Here is a 17,896-nt window from a genome sequence, read left to right on the forward strand (position 1 = left end):
CTGCTCCCCGAGGAGTCTTTGCAGCGGTTATCTAAGCCCCCGAAAACGTATCTGTTTGCCTTACTCTTACCGCAGTCTGTGTCTCTGCCGAATTGAACCAGGATAGGGAGCTCTTTTTGCACAAATTGTACGTGTCAGAAGTTGAGAAAAGAAAAGGAGGGAAGATAAGGAGAGAGAAAAAAAGAAGAGAGGCCCCAAGAAGAGGATATCATAGCCCTGCGCCGTTGTGTCATGTGCAATTTCGTATTGTTTCGTCATGCCCGATTCCGCCCTCCCAATCACCCGCCAGTACCCCTGACGAGAAGGATCCCCGTGTCCCTTCATCAAACCCATATCGCCGTCAAAATCAACGAGCTGCTCTTCCCTTGTTGTGAGAGCTCAGGTTTCGGAGGCGGCCTCCTGAGCCTTGGCGGCAGCCTTGGCCCTGTGACGCTCCTCCTCCTCGGGCGTCAAGGTCTTGAGCTGGAGGGCGTGGATGCCGTTCTCCTGGCCGAGCTCCTCGCGAAGGAGCGCGTAGACCATGCGGTGGCGGGCAGGTTGCATTTTGGTCTTAAAGGCGTCGGACACGATGACTAGCCTGGATATTTCGTCTGATGTTAGCCGCACGCCGCATGATATTTTGCAGTAGGGGTCCAGTATGCAACTTCTTGGTAAAGGGGGGGAGGGGGGGAACGGCTCGCTCCTACCTGAAGTGGGTTTCTTTGGATGTGTTCCCCACCATGGCCTTGTGGTGGGAGTGGAGGTGGGAGTCGTTGTGAATCTCAAGAGTGGCAGGGGAGAAAGCTGCGGTGAGCTGGGAGGTGTGCAAGGTTAGCCCAAGGGGAGGGGAACCCCCGCTAGTTCGAGACAAGAGTTGGGTGTTTGGGTCGTGCCGTCCGTACCTTAGAGCGGATCGCGTCTTCCAACGGTGTGGTAGACGACATGGTAGATAGGGGCCTCGCGGCGCTGGAGAAACCGAGGGCGTACCTTCGCAACATTGAGGTCGGGATATGGGCCGGCGTGGTGATGGCGGCAGCGGCGACGGCGAGTCTGCTGGCCGAGTTGCTGAGGACGGCGACGATGGGGACGGTCTGGGAGACGGCGGAGGTAGCGGTGGTGGCGATAGCGGTAGCAGATCGTGCAGTCCGTCCCAGCAGAGGAGTGAGGAAGAAACTCATAAGGATAATGGTAGAAGGGGGAGGGAAGGGAAAGAAGAAGGGGGGGGGGAGGAAGAGGAGGGGGATGGGATGCGTAGGCAAGGTACGCGAAGAAGAAATATCGAGCACGAGTAGCCAGGTCCAGGTTTCTTGCGCAGCGTGCAAAGGACTAGGAGCTGTGTGTCGGCCTGACAGGAGACCCCAAGCAAGCGATCCCGCCCTTTCAGAGCTGGAATCGACGGGGTTGACTGGGACGGCAGAGAATTTGCAAGGACAGGTTGACACCGAAAGTTCGGTGTAGGTGTTGACCGCTGAATGTTGGGGTCGCAGCATGGCGCACAAGGTGCAGATGGTGCCTTGAACGAGGTCCAATCAGCGGGGAAGCACGCGCGTTGTCCCTTCCGGTCGGTAGCTGGTGGGGTGCTGGTCCACACGTCATTCCCAGCGTTGTGAGCTCCGATGCCGCCGGTTGGACAACACACTCCTGGTGGGCCTGCAACCTGGTGGAGGGTGGGCTCCTTGTTTGTTCCACGGCCGTCGCCGTCGTGGGCTAGGCTTGCAGGGCTTGTCAGGGCCGGGGCGCGGAAGGGGCCTCAGTGTGCGTGTCGTTGAGCTGGGTTGTGCCAGCGGCAGGCGGGCGGGGGCCTGTGAGTTGGTTCACTTTAGCGGTCTGCGTTCCCGGGGAGCTTGCCCGGGCGGTCACTGTTCTGCCGCCGCACCGCACCTGCAGATGGAGGCTCGAGCTCTCCTGCCCTGCCTGGGGCGGGGAGTTGTCAATTCGGATCGTCTGCTGTGCACGAGGTACAGTAAGGTACCAACCTAGGTACCTCCCTGAGGCAGCTTCTATACGGTGCTCTCTTGCTGCCCACCTCTCCTCTGGCCTGCTAACTGTAGGTACCTTACCTATGCTTCTGCATCTGCTGCCCCTCCACCTCAACTTGGCAGCTCCAGCTCAGCTCCAATTCCAGCTCCTCCAGACGTCGCTACGCCCTCGACTTTCAATTGTAGAGTCCTAATGGTAAAGCGAGGAGCCAACTCGTCCGCCGCCGTCCCACCTCGTCGATGCAGCTCAATGCCCGAATAAGGATTCTTCTATCCACTCCTCCCCTGTTGTGATACACTTCCATGCGAATTGGAATTGCATGCTCCATCCCTCGGTCACCCCCGCCATGCTCTCGTCATCAACCTGGACGCATGTCGCGCGGCGGCAATGTCGTCGATTTCTTCTCTCGTCCCCTCCTTCCTGTATAACACTGTTACCATCCGTCGCCTCTCCACGACGATCAGTCCGAATGGCCTCCACCCTGCCGAAACTCCCCATATTCGAGGCCATCGCAAGCCACGACCCCCATTCGACAGCTGTTATCCACTCATTGTCTGGGAGGAGGTTTCAATACGGCGAACTCTTGGGAGATGTTCGCAGGGCACGCGATGAACTGCAGGCCGCAGCAGGGAAGCCGGCGTTGGATGGCGAGCGCATTGCTTTCCTTGTAGAGAATAGCTATGACTACGTAGGTAAGATTGCGCAGAACAAGACAAGTACTCTCCGATGATCAAAGACTGACCGTGGCGCATTTCCCAGTGACGCTGCTCGCCGCTCTCGCCGCTCGATCAATAGCCGTACCGCTCTCGCCAGCTTTCCCCGCGGCAGAGCTCCAGTATATCCTCAACCAGAGCGAGGCCTCGCTACTCGTATCATCCTCCAAGTTTTCTGCAAAAGCGCGCCACGTGCTCGCCACCAACCTGGCGTCAAAGCCAGCGCAACTCGAACTGCAAAAGCACATGGGAGGCGCCGCCCACGAAGCAGTCCAGCTGGAAGGCTCCGACCCCAGCGATGCTGGCATGATGCTATATACTTCTGGCACGACAAATAGACCGGTACGGAGACCTACAGGCCTATCTCCCGTCTCGCCAGACTAACAAGCCGTAGAAAGGTGTTTTGCTGCCCCAGTCTGTCCTCACAGCGCAATCGAAGTCTTTGATCGAGGCATGGGAGTACACCCCCCAAGATCACCTGCTTCACGTCCTCCCTCTCCACCACATCCACGGCACAATCAACGCTCTCCTGACGCCTCTCTTTGCCGGCAGCACCATCGAGTTTCTCTTCCCCTTCAACCCTGATGCTGTCTGGAACCGGCTCGCCGCGCCCTTTACGAACGCCTCCACGTCCCCCGCGAAGGAAAAGGTAACCTTCTTCACCGTCGTGCCCACAGTCTACTCCCGCCTCCTTTCCTCCCACAAGTCTCTCCCCGAAGCTCTCGTCGAGCCCACCCGCGAAGCCGTCTCCCCACAGAACATGCGCCTCGCCATCTCCGGCTCCGCCGCCCTGCCGACCCCAGTCAAGGAGGCCTGGCGCCGCCTCTCGCGCGGCAACGTCTTGCTCGAGCGTTACGGCATGACTGAGGTCGGCATGGCCCTCTCCTGTGGCCTCGCCCCCATTGACCGCGTCGACGCCTCCGTCGGCTGGCCGCTCCCCTCCGTCGAGGCCCGCCTCGTGGACACCGACACGGGCGCCGTGATCCACGAGGGCGACCGCATCGATGCCGAGGGCCGCGAACGCGCCGGCGAAATCCAGCTGCGCGGACCGACCATTTTCAAGGAATATTGGCGCAACCCTACCGCCACCGCCAAGGAGTTCGTCGCCGACCCCGACGGCCGCGGGCCCTGGTTCAAGACGGGCGATGTCGCCGTGCGACGGGCGTCGAGGGCGCCGGCGCCGGCGCTGCAGACCAGCCCTGGGCAAAGGGGGACATGTACTTCATCCAGGGCCGCCAGAGTGCCGACATCATCAAGACGGGCGGCGAGAAGGTCAGCGCCCTCGAAGTCGAGCGTGAGCTGCTGACGCTGGACGTGGTTGCCGAGGCGGCCGTGGTCGCCGTCCCTTCTGGCAAGTGGGGGCAGAAAGTCGGCGCTGTCGTCATCCTTGATAGGGAGGCGCTGCCCGAGGGCAAGACGTGGTCGCCGATGGACATGAGACGGGCACTGCGGGGACGACTGGCCAACTACAAGATCCCGCAGGTCCTGAAGGTTGTGGACCACATTCCCAGAAATGCCATGGGAAAGATTAATAAGAAGGAACTGGTCAAGGAGGTGTTTGCGGACCAATTCAGCGACGATGAGCTGTAAAGAAAACTGGTGTAGACCACTCTTGTATTAGCATGTAACATGATGTACCCAAACGATAGATATTGCCGTTGTTTCAATGACTCCTCTAAAGCCGCAAGGTTACAGACGCAATTGTGGCCGATCTAGGTATCTATTGGGTTCTCCCCTGCTTATGTACTATCGATCGTGGCCATCTACCAAAGCTGAAAAGCTATCTGGTCCAGGGCAACGCCTTGAGCAAGTACAAGGCAGATCATGCCGAGAGGTGATGGATGTCTCACCCCCCGAATCTGCCCTTGATTAAGACCCCATGCCGAGGGGGAACGCCATGCCCTCCAATAACTCGTCCCGCCCAAAACGACACAGAATTTTCTTCTTTGCAAATGGCTCTGCAAGGTTCCGCATCCTATCGTACGGCGACGAGCGGACAAAAGCCTTGCGAGACAAAGACAATGATCAGAGTTCGATGACGGGTATGAGAAGGATGCCCCCCGTCCCGCGTCGCAAAACTGCAAAAAAATTCATTTCTTACGCTGCCTGCGGCAGCCTCTTTAGACCGTGTGCTTAGCCTTGGCACGACTGCTACCACTGTGTGCAGAGTCGGTGTGGCCAGAGAACTCGACGGCCTCGTTAGCGGGGAGGTCAAGCAGCTGCTTGAACTTGGTGCCAATCTCGAGGAGGACCTTCTTGCCCTTCTCGGGGGTGCGGCCCTTGCCGCCGGCCACATCACCGTCGCCACGGCCTGGAATGCTCTTTCCTATGGTGCGAGTCCAGACGCCGACACGGAAGAAGGCCTTGCGAACGTTGACGACGACACCCATGACCTCGCCATCCTCCTCATCCTCCAGGGTTTCGCCAATGGCAGCGAGCATGACATGGAGCCACAGGTCGTCAATGGCGACGTTACGCTTCTCCTTGAACTGGTAGGACCACTTTCCGCCGTGCTTGTTCTGGGCGTCCTCCCACTCGGGACGGACGCCGGCCTTGAAGAGGTGGTAATCAGACTTCAGGGCCAGCTCGGAGACGGGCGCAATGTTGTTCTGCAAGAGGTCAGATATGGTTGGCTGGCCGTGGACGTGTCAAGGGTATTGCGTACATAGATGCCCCAGAACTCCTCCACGGAATCAAAGGTGATGACCTCCTTGAGCAAATCATTCCAGTTGTCGCCCTGCATAAAATGGTCAGCATATCAGCCAAAACCATGAGAATCATTGATGGAGAGCGACAAACCTTGCCGCTGGGTGGCTTGGTGAACCAGAGAGTCCACTTGTTCTGGAGGGGGTGCTTGACGTTGAAGTTCTCCTTGTCGTGGAAGACAGTCTTGACATCGTCGCTGGAGCTGGTGACACCACCTTCGGGTTTGTCGCCGCCAGGAGAGACAGGAATAGTGGTCAGGTCGACCTGTTCGTTGGCCGTGGGATTCTCGACAACAGCCATCTTGGGCAGTTTGTGTGTGATGTTGGTGGATGGGTGGGATGGGTGCGCGGCCGCCAGATGTGGTCGATACACCTTAGGGAGATGACTTGTCAGATCCACAAGACAGTTTGGATGTGATGAAGACGGGATCGAAAGTCGAACGGCGGGCCAAGGGATCAGGCAGGTCGTCGAGGTAAGACTTGCGATTCGTACGAAGCCTCGAGGAAGTGTCGGTGGGGTACACCAAGGGGTCGTGATGTGACGTGGAGGAAAGACAGCTGATTCGTTGCTTCCTTATTCGTGAGGTATCCGATTATGCACCAGGCAGTCGGAGTACAGGGTCTTGATGGGGGAGGGGTCGAGTTGAGGTAGTTGCGATGACGAGGTTGAGATTGGGGTTTACCGTTTGCGCAGGATGCTGCTTCTCGTCGAGTGGTCGCGAAAAAAAGTGCCCAAGCGGCACGGTGCGGCCAGCCCATGGCCCGCGCACACAGGTGCCCACGATAAGTTGCTTATGTCATGCAGTGGGACCTCGTGGACTGCCTTTGGAGCCCTGGACATCACTTGCTGGAGATGGATCTGGGGTCGTGGTAATTTCTCCGACAACTCCACCATAACCTTGATATACAGGTTTGCAGGCCTCCCAGTGCATCGCTAAAGTTGTGTTTACTACATGAATGAACAGCTTGTATGTGAAGAAGTTTTGTGTGGGATTTCTTCCTTGCCCCGCAGTCATCTTGCCCACCCTATTTTTCAGATGATACCTTCAAACTGGTCTTGATTGACCTATGCTCTTGTGAAATTGGGGGTCTGAGTCTTGTCTGTCAAGCCCAGACTGTGAGCCCCGTGAAGAAGGACATACCGTGGTACATCGAAGACCCTATGATCGTGGAATCGACAAGGCTTGAGGAACTAGTCACCATGAGATGCTTCATTCATCGCCTTTGTTCGTTGCCTTAGACTCATCCTCTGACTATCGATCTCCCTTTTCGTGTGGAATTCTCAGGTGAAAGAATGCCTTTACTCGGGTCCAGTCCGGCCAAAGGGCACTCGTGGGAACAAAGAGAACCGCCTTGAGTGCAATGTGAACCTCACTCCGGACAAAGACTCGGGCCACGCTTCCATCAGCCATCGTCCAAGAACAGTACACTGCAAAGCATATGCTGCCAGAGGTCGAGGTGAAATCTCATAATTAGAAGACCCCCAAGTCAAATTGTGACAGCCCTGTCTGACTTGAATTATGAATCTGAGTGTCATTTACCATCAACGAGAGAGCTCCTATCCTACACCTACACAACAAGCATTGGCCAGCACAGCAGCACCAAAGAAGAAGCTCAGCATCAAAATGAGCAACCGGGACCGCGATTCCTCGGGGCAGACTTCGCAGTCTCTGTCCGGTGGTCGGAAGGGGAGCCTCAAGTCTCCGTCAGCAGATCAATCTCGCTATGCAAATCGAGCCCCTGACATCAACAATCTCCATGGCTTTCGCCCTGAACGTCGAGACTTGAAATGGGACATGCCAACGGATGATTTGGATGATTTCTTCTTCGAGGATCAATACCTGCTCATGCTCCAGCAAATCTATGCCCTCATGGAAACAACCCTGGTCCTCGGTCCAAGACGTATGCCGTACGAGGTCTCGCCCTGGTCGATACCGACAGCTGATCCGGGCGACATGACGTTGGAGCAATACACGTCCTTAGTAGCTCAGCCTGACCCGTTATTCAAGTATCCATGGGATACACTACTCCTGTTCGAGAGGGAAACACAGCACTACTTGACAGCAGTGATGAACAGGATGCTACATGAAATGACTTTCAAGTCGCTCCTATTCGGCGCCAGTAATGAGCAGATGAAAATCCTGATTGAACAGGACGACACACTTATCAACGAAGAAGGTACTACATGTCATGTCTTAAAGTGGGAGACCAGTATTAATCAGTCTGACAGGATTCGGGCGAACACGGTTGCGCGCCGAGTATATCAATCTGTTTTTGAAAGGTCGAGCGCCCCCACTGTTCTGGGAGCAGGTCGACGAGACGGCCATTGGCATCACGAGAGCGTTTCTACCGGTCATCGCCTGGATAAGAAAGACAAGGATCGATGAGGTAGCCTCCATAGGCGAGATTCACCAGCAGATCCACGGCATAGTAGCGTTCACAGCGTGGCTTGCTGTGTGCATGCGCCGGTCTGTGTCCATCATCGAATTTGACTGGCCGACGCCAGGGGAGTGCGATCTTCCATCAAGCAATACGGAAAACTTTGACGACTGGGTTTACCGAAAGGCGCTGAAGAGGGTTGAACAGTATGGCCGCAAAAGGGGTTCCCATAAGCCCCGTCGTGCGAGAGTCATGATCGCCATCGCACCATCGGCGTGGCGGTACACCTTAAGTCCAGACGGATACTGGAAGGTGCGACTCCAACAGAAGCGGGCTGTTTACTATCATGGACTCCAGGATGACATGGACGAGAAGAAGGAGCACAGAATCGGCTTATCGGAGTGGGCAGCCAAGCAAAGGGCGAAGGACGAGGGGGGTGTAAGGTCGCTTGCGGGGCAGTTTTGGCGATACCTGGGGACCATGATTGTAGCACTGTTTCTGGCGTGGGCTATCGTGCATCATGGGGACCCTGTACAGGCACTATGGTAACTGTCGAAGAGCGTGGCGATTGACGGATGCGCGGCTTCACCATAGATATAGGCCCTCGGATACCCAGAAGATGCGGCGCGTTATTGGTACCTGCAGCACCTATGTACGTCGTAGGTTATTCGTGATTAGGTAGTCGGCTCAAGGTGCGGCGATTCATGGAATCGGTGAGTCCAGGCCTCGGTGAAGGAAGAAAGAATCTGAGCGTGGGGCAGCGATAAGATAGGCGAGGGTTGGGGGCGGCGGGCAACTGCCAACCAATGGCGGTCTAGCACGGCAGAGGGTTCGCACTGGAATCGCACTTCTGAGCCCCGCGCATGGCAAAAAGTTCTGAGCGCTCTGGCCACCCGGCAACACCCCCGAGCACCAAATTCTCACTTTTTTTTTCTGGTCCACCCCAGCCGCCGAACCAAAAAATTCAAAAGGGCCCATCCGACCGTCGTTTACTTCTACGCCTGTCTCTGGACCCCGCGCGCCGCCTCACCTTTACAACATCTCACCTCCCCATCCTCCCCCCCCCCCATCACACATCTATCATCATGGCTGACGAAGTCTACGACGGTGCCATTGGCATCGATCTGGGTACGTAACTGTGATACTATGCTGCGCCCTTTCGTCTTTGTTGTATACCTGTCTACCGGCGCCCACCGCCTCGGCTCGGCCTCGATTTGTTTTCGCAGTCGACTTGCGGATTCCTGGGCCAGCAGAACAACCCTATGCGTCCAGTACCAAAAAGAGCCTTCGCTGACCATCGCCCTTCCAGGTACCACCTACTCTTGCGTTGCTACGTACGAGGGTACCAATGTCGAGATCATCGCCAACGAGCAGGGTTCGTTCACCACGCCCTCGTTCGTCTCCTTCACCGACAAGGAGCGCCTGATCGGTGAGGCTGCCAAGAACCAGGCTGCCATGAACCCCACGAACACCGTCTTCGATGTCAAGTGAGTGCTGTTCTCCCGCTTTTCAAGAGCCCTCGGTGAAACATGGTTGCTGACGTTCTTGCCACAGGCGTCTCATCGGTCGCCGCTTCGACGACCCCGATGTCAAGAAGGACACCGACACCTGGCCCTTCAAGGTCATCGATGACAACGGTTCCCCCAAGGTCGAGGTCGAGTACCTCGGCGAGACCAAGTCTTTCTCCCCCCAGGAGATCTCCTCCATGGTCCTCACCAAGGTCAGTCTCACTTGTGTGCCAAAACGGGCCAAAAAAATACAAGCCAAAGGGAAAATTTGCTAACAACCTCCCAGATGAAGGAGATTGCTGAGGTCAAGCTCGGCAAGAAGGTTGAGAAGGCCGTTATCACCGTCCCCGCCTACTTCAACGACAACCAACGTCAGGCCACCAAGGACGCCGGTGCCATCGCTGGTCTCAACGTTCTCCGTATCATCAACGAGCCCACCGCTGCCGCCATTGCCTACGGTCTCGGCGCTGGCAAGTCCAACAAGGAGCGCAACGTTCTCATCTACGATCTCGGTGGTGGTACTTTCGATGTCTCCCTCCTGAACATCCAGGGTGGTGTCTTCACCGTCAAGGCCACTTCCGGTAACACCCATCTTGGTGGCCAGGACTTCGACACCAGCCTCCTCGAGCACTGCAAGAAGGACTTCCAGCGCAAGTCGAAGAAGGACATCTCCAACGACCCCCGTGCCCTGCGTCGTCTCCGCACTGCTTGCGAGCGTGCCAAGCGTACCCTGTCCAGCGGTGCCCAGGCCACCATTGAGATTGACTCCCTCTTCGACGGCGAGGACTTCCAGATGCAGATCACTCGTGCCCGTTTCGAGGAGCTCAACGCCAAGGCCTTCAACGGCACCCTCGAGCCCGTCGCTCAGGTCCTGAAGGATGCCAACCTCCAGAAGAGCGCCGTTGAGGAGATTGTCCTCGTCGGTGGTTCCACTCGTATTCCCCGTATCCAGAAGCTCCTGTCCGAGTTCTTCGACGGCAAGAAGCTCGAGAAGAGCATCAACCCCGACGAGGCTGTCGCCTACGGTGCCGCCGTCCAGGCCGGTATCCTCTCCGGCAAGGCCACCTCCGCCGAGACCGCCGACCTCCTGCTTCTCGACGTCTGCCCCCTGTCTCTCGGTGTCGCCATGGAGGGTAACATCTTCGCTCCCGTCGTTCCTCGCGGTAACACTGTCCCGTGTATCAAGAAGAGAACCTTCACCACTGTTGCCGACAACCAACAAACGTATGTTTCTTTGATCTTGCCAAATCCTGAGCGCAAGTCCAGTTATACTGACAGTTTCACAGCGTCCAGTTCCCCGTCTACCAGGGTGAGCGTGTCAACTGCGAGGACAACACCTCGCTGGGTGAATTCACTCTGGCTCCCATCCCCCCCATGCGCGCCGGTGAGGCAGTCCTCGAGTGTGTCTTCGAGGTCGACGTCAACGGTATCCTCAAGGTCACCGCCACCGAGAAGACCTCCGGCCGCAGCGCCAACATCACCATCTCCAACTCTGTCGGCAAGCTCTCTTCTCACGAGATTGAGAACATGATCAACGGTCAGCTCAATTCCCTCACATGTGCATCAGACAGCAGCTAATTCGCTACACAGACGCCGAGAAGTTCAAGTCCAGCGACGAGGCCTTCTCCAAGAAGTTCGAGGCCAAGCAGCAGCTCGAGTCCTACATCGGTCGCGTTGAGGAGATCATCTCTGACCCGACACTGTCCCTCAAGCTCAAGCGCGGCCAGAAGGACAAGATTGAGCAGCAGGTCAGCGAGGCCATGGCCAAGCTTGAGATCACCGACGCCTCGGCTGAGGACCTCAAGAAGCAGGAGCTCGCTCTTAAGCGTCTCGTCACCAAGGCTATGTCTTCACGGTAAAGGGAGACTTTTTCACTTGCAGCAGATGGTCAGCCTTGGGTTGGAGCTGGGGGTGGTAGAGGAAAATCTGGTGTGATGGAGTACGCGCGCGCAACCAACCGGATATTTGGGAGCGAGCGGGCCATTTAGAAGATGGTGCGTCGCCAAATAATGCTGCGATGTTTCAGTAGTCTTCTAACGATGGCTCTCTAAAACCTTTTTTACTCTTTCTTCTACGCCTGCTGTTCTTTTGTGTCCTTTCTTCGCACTGATGGCGTTCTGTTTGATGACTTGCGTTATGGACAGGCAAACAGTCTGCTTCATACAGTTTATTATATAACGGAGGCCTCAAGCGAGGATGCACGTGAAAAGTCGCGACCTGCCAACGCTTGAGTGACGACGAAGAAGATGGCGAAGCCTTGACCTCTCGCCCCAAACGAGTCGACTGTCCTAGCAAGCTGCCAGAGACGCCCCCATTGTCATGCCCTCTGTGGCACTTCGCTAGGCAACAACCTTCCATGGAAACGGTGAATGATGCTCATACTTTGCACTCTTGCACTGCTTATATTGGACACCAGTCATTGATCGACGACGAAGCTCCTGCCACACTCGATGCCTCGCCCACAACGAAAGGAAAACCATTCGCCATCTACTACCCAAACTCACCACTGTACACTCACTACCCATGGTCCCATACTTCAAGGACCAACCACGATAATGCCCTAGCACTGCACCGATGTGCGCCTCTTTATACCACAGTCATTCGAATATCCCATGATCATCAGTTTCGCGGCGTCTTGCGGCGTTTCGACGGCATAACGTGTGCTTCCGGTAACGAAACGACACACCGTTTGCCCTTACCCTCCGAACTGGAAATGGTAGAGAGACCTGCGATCTATGAGATCAAACAAAGCACTGAATAGAGGCCGTTCTTCCTACGACGGATACTACCGCGCTTTACGGCTATACGGCAGTAAACAGGGCATTGCCAAGGAGACCTCGAAGCCAAATAAGCTCTTGGAGGAGTGGCTTGAGTTTATCGTCGAGGGATAAAGTACTGCTAGTACTATGGATACAAACGCCCCTTTCAAGGTAGAGGAAGTCGACTCAGACCCTGAACCTTTAGAGAAGTCACCCACTGCGCATCTTGGGGGATTCTTCACGGCTTCAACACCAGCTGAGTCGACTAGCAGTACTACCAGCTCGTTGGGCTCCAAGGGTGATAAGTCGAATACGCCTCGCAATACCTCGGGGAAGAATTTCCCGTCAGACCATGGGAATAGTCCCGCTAACAGTAACAATCAAGTCATTATCATGACTTCACCGGTCACGATGGCACCACGCACTGGAAACGAATTACGTGGCGCGGAGAAACATTTTTACTTTCACAAGGAGCGGGCGTGCTTGTCCACGGCTTTCTAACGAAGTTCATTCTCGGCGATGACATCTGGTCGGCGATGGACGTGGGCATGGTCTTATCAGCGCTGCGAATTGAAGGGAGCACCCTCGTCACGAAGACGCCTCTTGAACAAATGAATGAAGACTTCCTCCAGCGATTTACGGAGGCAGCAACGGCCAAGGTCAAGAAGAATTCGTCTCATCGCCAGGTTTTCGCAACTGTGGCTGCCTTGCTCACCAGTTCGCAAGAAGACTGGGCCGAAATGTTCACCATGCAGGACGACTACCTGGCCGAGTTTGTTGAAACTATCTCAGACGAACGCTTGGAGGATTTGACCAACATTCGTCGGGAACGTTGGGGGTTCTCTATCAATTCCGTCATGGCGCTGAGCCGGAAGTCGAAGATCGAATACTTCAGTTGATCGACGGACGTTCCACCACCCAGTTCGCCCAACCCCTACTTAGTAGCTCCGCAGGCCACCTGATATTGCTTCTGCCTTAGCTACCTGGTATCCTTCTGTCCCAAGCTCCTCGATATCCTACAGTCCAGCACCCCTACAACCATCGACTTCCTTAAAGGGTTTACCTAGAGGGTTCAGATCTATAGAACTTGCAATTTCAACCCTGGCGTTGCAACTGCATCCCTTCTAAGCGCTGGTAATACAGACATGATTCTGATGTTGTACCCTTTTATGGAATGGACACTGCCCAGAGAAGGACATACCATCTTGAAGTATTCTTGAGGATGAATGAACTGAAATGATGATAACGGAATAACATCCTGTGATTACGATCTGCTAGGTGTTGGTATGCAGACATTCATGCCCTGCAAAACACAGGAATCCTACATCATCATCAAATGCCACTGCTCGCTCTGTTGTCTTTCCATAATCATAATGGCCTCCATTTTGTTCCTTGTCCTGCAGTTTTGGTGTGTTCTTAGTGTAGTGAATTAAATCTCGTTGCATGACCTGGCCTTCCTTTATTCTCTCCATTGGCTTCGGCTTAGGTATAGCTACCTTAGGTAGACATGCTCCGTGAAGACATCTGGATTTTGTTCCCCCCTCCGTTCTGGTCCTTTCATTCCACAGTTCGCTGAACACTGAATCGGGAAGTTGCCATATTTATTTTCAGGCTGCTGCACCCCAGACTTCGGCACTTGCGTTCCCACATTCCGATATCCCTCTACATTCCTCCCCCAGACCACCCCGATCCCATTCATCAATCTGCATCGCCCACAAAACAGCATCGCTAGAACCACCTGCCGCAGGGTGCAGTTGTTCTCAAACACCTTAGACGGCATCAAGTCACAAACATGGCTCACAGCATCCGCATCATGGGTGCCCGTCTGCTGACTCTCTTCCTTGGCGCCTTCCTACTCGCCAGTATCGTCTCGGCTCATGGCGCTCACGAGGCCGAAGAGCTCGCCGAGCTGGAGAAGTATAGTCTCACTCACGCCACCAGCCTGGCTCATTGCCGTGACACCCTTCAGCGTGACGGTGTTCTTGCCCGGGCCATCGAGCGCCGTGCCGCCGTTGTCGAAACTCACATGCGCCGTCGCGACATTATTAGCGTCCTTCGCAAGGATCACGAGAACAACACGGTCAACTGGAAGTCTACTGATCGCGAGATCTTTGCGACGCGCGACGATGGATGTGTGCTCACCCCCGAGTCCACTGAGGGTCCTTTCTGTGAGTGCCTGTCTGGTCCCCCGTTTCGTGGCCCTTGCTGACAAAAGTAGATATCGAGGGCGAGAAGCTGCGTTGGAACCTGCAGGACGGGGAGCAGGGCGTTCTGATGTACCTGGACTTCCAGATAATCGATACCGAGACATGCAAGCCTGTCGAGGGACAGTATGTCGAGATTTGGCGTAAGTGACCGAGCTCTTTCCTTGTCATGTGCTTCGTCGCGCCCCTCTGAGCTGCTGCTATACCGCTGCTTGAATTTTGTTCCTCTCACAAATAGCACTGCATCTTGACCCGGTAGTGTTATCTTTCAATTCAGCAATCCTACATAGGAAGCCAGGTTCTGAAGTTCACGTTGGCTAATGTTCCATCAGACACGAACGCCACGGGCATCTATTCTGGCGTCCCCTACTCCTTCGACCCATCGAACCGCAAGACCACGTTCGGCCGCGGCATCTCGACGACAAACTCCGACGGCGCCGTCTGGTTCGGCTCCATCTTTCCCGGCCACTACGGCGGCCGCACGCCGCACGTTCACATCATGACACACAACCCGGATTACGCCGACCCCCTGACGAACCGCACCCTCCAGAACAACATCGCCACCCACGCCGGCCAGGTCTACTTTGACCAGCGTCTCGTCGACGCGGTCCGCAACGTCTATCCCTACAGCGCCAACGAGCAGCGCTTCACGTCCAACTTTGCCGACGGCTTCTTCCGCCAGGCGTCCTCGGTCTCGGACCCGGTGCTCAGCTACTTCTTCCTCGATAAGGCGGAGGAAGGGTATGGCAATGTCGAGGGCGGTTTGCTCGCCTGGAAGATCATCGGTGTCAACATGACGCGTGAGCGCGAGATTTCCGTCATGGACACCTTGCATGCCGGTAAGAAGTGAATGCAAAAGTCTTGAACTGAGAAAGATGTGAGCTATCAAGAAAGGGCGAGAGAGTGTATTGCTGAAGGCCTTGAGGCAGCTTGGCAGACAGACTTTTCAGGATGCGTTCTGGAAATGTCTCTTGGAGTATGGCTCCAGGACGAACTGGCGTTCTGATACGGCTGGTTATGAGTAGCTACCAGGCATACGTATCATGAAAGTAGCAAGCTATCAGGTGTCTTCGCCTCACAAGTGCCCATTGTTGAAAGTCGCCTTACGTGAAATTCTACTATAGCGAGGAACAATTCAACAGGGTACCGGTCGAATTCCAAGGACCGGCTTCTGGCCACTGTCAAGGACGCCCAAAATCAAGGGTCAGAAGTTAGGAATGTCGTGTACGAGGGGAGAAGCAAGGAAGGCTGTTCAATGCAGATCTGCAGAGAAGGACCAGAGTCGACTTCATGTTCGTCCTCGGCGACAAGGATTGACATCCAGCGATGTTTCATTACACATCGGATCCAAGCAAGCTCACGCCGTTTATTGTCCATTCATCATTCATCACCAGCGCCTCGCTACCCTACCTGCTTATCAACGCAGGCAATGCCCGCTGAACTACGTACCGTTGGCTGGCTGCAGGTATGTCTTCCCTCCAACCACGGTTGTCAACGTTCCATTCGCCTCAAACTTGTTGTCCAAGATATCAATTCTCACATGAAATCCTCCTGGACTCGTCTTCTTCGTGCCCGCATCCGGTCCTGCCTGTTCCATGTCCGATTCCCAGTCAATGTTGACCGTCGTAGGTGATGAATACCAAGCGGCTACCCTCTCCAGTCCCCTGAGCACGTTTTCCCCGTCGTCCGAGAAGTCGTGATATTCCGCCTTGACGCCATCAATCGGGCCGCCAATCTGCTTCCCTGCAAGCGTCACGTTCGCCCATCCCGCCGCCCGCCCAAGAAGAGTGTAGGCCCCAGGCCCCGGCAAAAGCCTCTTCGGCGCAGCCGCCCCCGGCACATACATGGTGCCCCACGGCACCACATCAGCCGCGACTTCGATCGCCGCTCTCGCCACGGCCCTCCGACTCGTCAGATGCGCCACCATCAGCCGCGAAGTTCGGCCCCCCCGAGCCGTAGACGCATAGCACGGCAGCGGATTATCCCCTCCGCAAGCCGGTGGCCTCGTCAAGGCCTGCCAGTAGGCAATCCTGGTCCCATCGCCAGACCACTTCGGATCAGCCATGCCGTTCCACTCCGGGTCATTGATGGCGCCGCCGCCGGGAATCCCGTCGCCGGCAGCGTTGATCTTCTGCCCCATGTACGTCCCGCGGTCGCCATGGCGATCGATGAGCCACGGCTGGAAGAAGCGGCGACAGCCATTGTTGCGCACCGACGCCACGGCGGCGACTGTCACGAGGTCCGTCAGCGGCGGAACGCGACGGAGGCCCGCGAGGAACATTTGCCTGCCCGTGCCGCGCGTGTCCATGACGACGGTCCACGCTCCGCCGTCGGGCCCGCCCTCAGGCGAAAGGTCGACGGGATCGACGTACTCCGGGTGGCTCGTCAGGCGGCGGACGGCGCCGGTGACGAGGTCGGCTGCGAAGACGTCAATGTTTGACGACTCGGAGGGACTGCCGACGTAGGTGACCTCCTTTCCCGAGGCGCTGAAGCCGCGGAGCTCGCCGACGGATATGGCGGACGCGTTGAGGAGCAGGCGCGAGGGGTCTGTTGGGTGGACGGCGAGGGGCTGCGAGGCTGCCGGGTCGTAGAGCAGGTTGACGCTCGTCAGGTCGTAGCGCGGGGCAAGGGGGAGGCCAGAGCTGGGGCTGGGGTTGAAGGCGAGGCGGCCGTAGTAGCAGTACTGACCTAGAGAACCTGTATCGAAGGAGAAGGCGCTCCAGCCAAGGTGGACATCGTCGGGGTGCAGGCGCAGCTCGCGCATGGAACCGCCAAGCCCAGAACCGTCAACGCTCGTGTTCCATCGAATGGGTATGATTTGAACCTGATCTGGCGTCAGGTCGTCACCCGTGAACCCGTGAGCTGCCTGGATGATGTTGGCGCCTGCCAGGATTCGTCGTCCATCGCGAAAGGCCTGGGGGTAGTCGAGCTTGGATGTTGCGCCCACCGAGTTGTGGTCGGGTACACCGCATGTGATGCATCTCCATGAGTCGCCGTTCGCGAAGAATGTGCCGTCAATCTTGATGATGATCAGCTGCTCGCCTTGGAAGATGCTTGCTGGATCAGGTGCCGCTGGGGCGCCGACAAAATGGACCATGGACAGGACGTGAAGGTTGTCGGGGAGAAAGTTGCCCGATTGAAGTTTCGTTGTCCTCCCTATGCAGCCCGTACGAGCTGGGTTCACTTTTGATGAGCATGATCCTTCGGAATTGTTGGGTGCCACGGGTGGCAGCGGGAGTTCAATGACAGTGATGGGTTCTGGCGCAGGTGGTGGTGGTATATGACCTTGTAGGAGCGGTGGGCTGGTCTGGGGCTTCTGATGAACTTGAGGCAGGCCAAAGAGGCAGTTGAATAGAGCCCAGAGATACAATAGAAGGGATTCCATGGCGAACTTGTCGGCATGTCTGGCGTAGAGTGGAAGGGGGTCGACGGCTCACAAGTGGTGCGCGAAGGGTCGTTCAAGTAGCCCCTCTGCAAGGTGCCGTAGACGATTCCGCATCTCATGGGATGAGGAACACGCCATGGCTCGGCGTTCTCCAGCCTGACGGCAATGCTAGGTGCTGTCTCATGCCAAATGATGGATTGTTGAAAGTCGAGGGTGGATGCGAGATGCGAGATGCGTGATGCGTGATGCGTGATGCGTGATGTGTGATGCGTGATGCGAGATGC

At 56.2% G+C, this 17,896-nt stretch overlaps 8 protein-coding genes across 8 annotated transcripts; 5 read left to right on the plus strand and 3 right to left on the minus strand.

Annotated features, from left to right (window-relative positions):
• Positions 1-378: 378 nt before the first annotated feature.
• VDAG_01097 (BolA domain-containing protein) lies at positions 379-1,157 on the minus strand (the record flags this gene model as incomplete). Its single annotated transcript, XM_009649983.1, has 3 exons — positions 379-577; positions 687-793; positions 882-1,157. 3 exons carry the CDS (start codon positions 1,155-1,157, stop codon positions 379-381), a joined length of 582 nt encoding a protein of 193 aa, XP_009648278.1.
• Positions 1,158-2,428: 1,271 nt separating this feature from the next.
• VDAG_01098 (long-chain-fatty-acid-CoA ligase) lies at positions 2,429-4,262 on the plus strand (the record flags this gene model as incomplete). The annotated part of the gene is made up of 4 exons (XM_009649984.1): positions 2,429-2,651; positions 2,719-3,014; positions 3,067-3,825; positions 3,882-4,262. 4 exons carry the CDS (start codon positions 2,429-2,431, stop codon positions 4,260-4,262), a joined length of 1,659 nt encoding a protein of 552 aa, XP_009648279.1.
• Positions 4,263-4,792: 530 nt separating this feature from the next.
• On the minus strand, positions 4,793-5,678 carry VDAG_01099 (eukaryotic translation initiation factor 4E-1; the record flags this gene model as incomplete). Its single annotated transcript, XM_009649985.1, has 3 exons — positions 4,793-5,281; positions 5,338-5,409; positions 5,472-5,678. 3 exons carry the CDS (start codon positions 5,676-5,678, stop codon positions 4,793-4,795), a joined length of 768 nt encoding a protein of 255 aa, XP_009648280.1.
• A 1,324-nt stretch (positions 5,679-7,002) lies between these two features.
• On the plus strand, positions 7,003-8,305 carry VDAG_01100 (uncharacterized protein; the record flags this gene model as incomplete). The annotated part of the gene is made up of 2 exons (XM_009649986.1): positions 7,003-7,555; positions 7,608-8,305. 2 exons carry the CDS (start codon positions 7,003-7,005, stop codon positions 8,303-8,305), a joined length of 1,251 nt encoding a protein of 416 aa, XP_009648281.1.
• A 467-nt stretch (positions 8,306-8,772) lies between these two features.
• VDAG_01101 (heat shock protein sks2) lies at positions 8,773-11,331 on the plus strand. The gene is made up of 5 exons (XM_009649987.1): positions 8,773-9,243; positions 9,311-9,476; positions 9,551-10,488; positions 10,551-10,801; positions 10,855-11,331. The coding sequence occupies exons 1-5, from the start codon at positions 8,903-8,905 to the stop codon at positions 11,121-11,123; spliced, it is 1,965 nt and encodes a 654-aa protein (XP_009648282.1). The 5' UTR covers positions 8,773-8,902; the 3' UTR covers positions 11,124-11,331.
• Positions 11,332-11,620: 289 nt separating this feature from the next.
• On the plus strand, positions 11,621-12,922 carry VDAG_01102 (uncharacterized protein; the record flags this gene model as incomplete). Its single annotated transcript, XM_009649988.1, has 2 exons — positions 11,621-11,772; positions 12,409-12,922. 2 exons carry the CDS (start codon positions 11,621-11,623, stop codon positions 12,920-12,922), a joined length of 666 nt encoding a protein of 221 aa, XP_009648283.1.
• An 893-nt stretch (positions 12,923-13,815) lies between these two features.
• VDAG_01103 (uncharacterized protein) lies at positions 13,816-15,077 on the plus strand (the record flags this gene model as incomplete). The annotated part of the gene is made up of 3 exons (XM_009649989.1): positions 13,816-14,191; positions 14,242-14,370; positions 14,518-15,077. 3 exons carry the CDS (start codon positions 13,816-13,818, stop codon positions 15,075-15,077), a joined length of 1,065 nt encoding a protein of 354 aa, XP_009648284.1.
• Positions 15,078-15,668: 591 nt separating this feature from the next.
• VDAG_01104 (saponin hydrolase) lies at positions 15,669-17,612 on the minus strand (the record flags this gene model as incomplete). The annotated part of the gene is made up of 1 exon (XM_009649990.1): positions 15,669-17,612. One exon carries the CDS (start codon positions 17,610-17,612, stop codon positions 15,669-15,671), a length of 1,944 nt encoding a protein of 647 aa, XP_009648285.1.
• Positions 17,613-17,896: the final 284 nt, after the last annotated feature.

The sequence above is a fragment of the Verticillium dahliae genome, genomic scaffold (assembly GCF_000150675.1).
Source record: "Verticillium dahliae VdLs.17 supercont1.2 genomic scaffold, whole genome shotgun sequence".
Taxonomy (NCBI): domain Eukaryota; kingdom Fungi; phylum Ascomycota; class Sordariomycetes; order Glomerellales; family Plectosphaerellaceae; genus Verticillium; species Verticillium dahliae.

What these genes read in the sequence shown, in the direction of transcription:
- VDAG_01101 (XM_009649987.1), top strand. Translation starts at nt 8,903, where the DNA reads ATGCTGCGCCCTTTCGTCTTTGTTGTATACCTGTCTACCGGCGCCCAC. An exon ending in AACACCGTCTTCGATGTCAA is followed by an intron (nt 9,244 to 9,310) that starts GTGAGTGCTGTT and finishes TTCTTGCCACAG; the next exon opens with GCGTCTCATCGGTCGCCGCT. An exon ending in GATTGAGAACATGATCAACG is followed by an intron (nt 10,802 to 10,854) that starts GTCAGCTCAATT and finishes TTCGCTACACAG; the next exon opens with ACGCCGAGAAGTTCAAGTCC.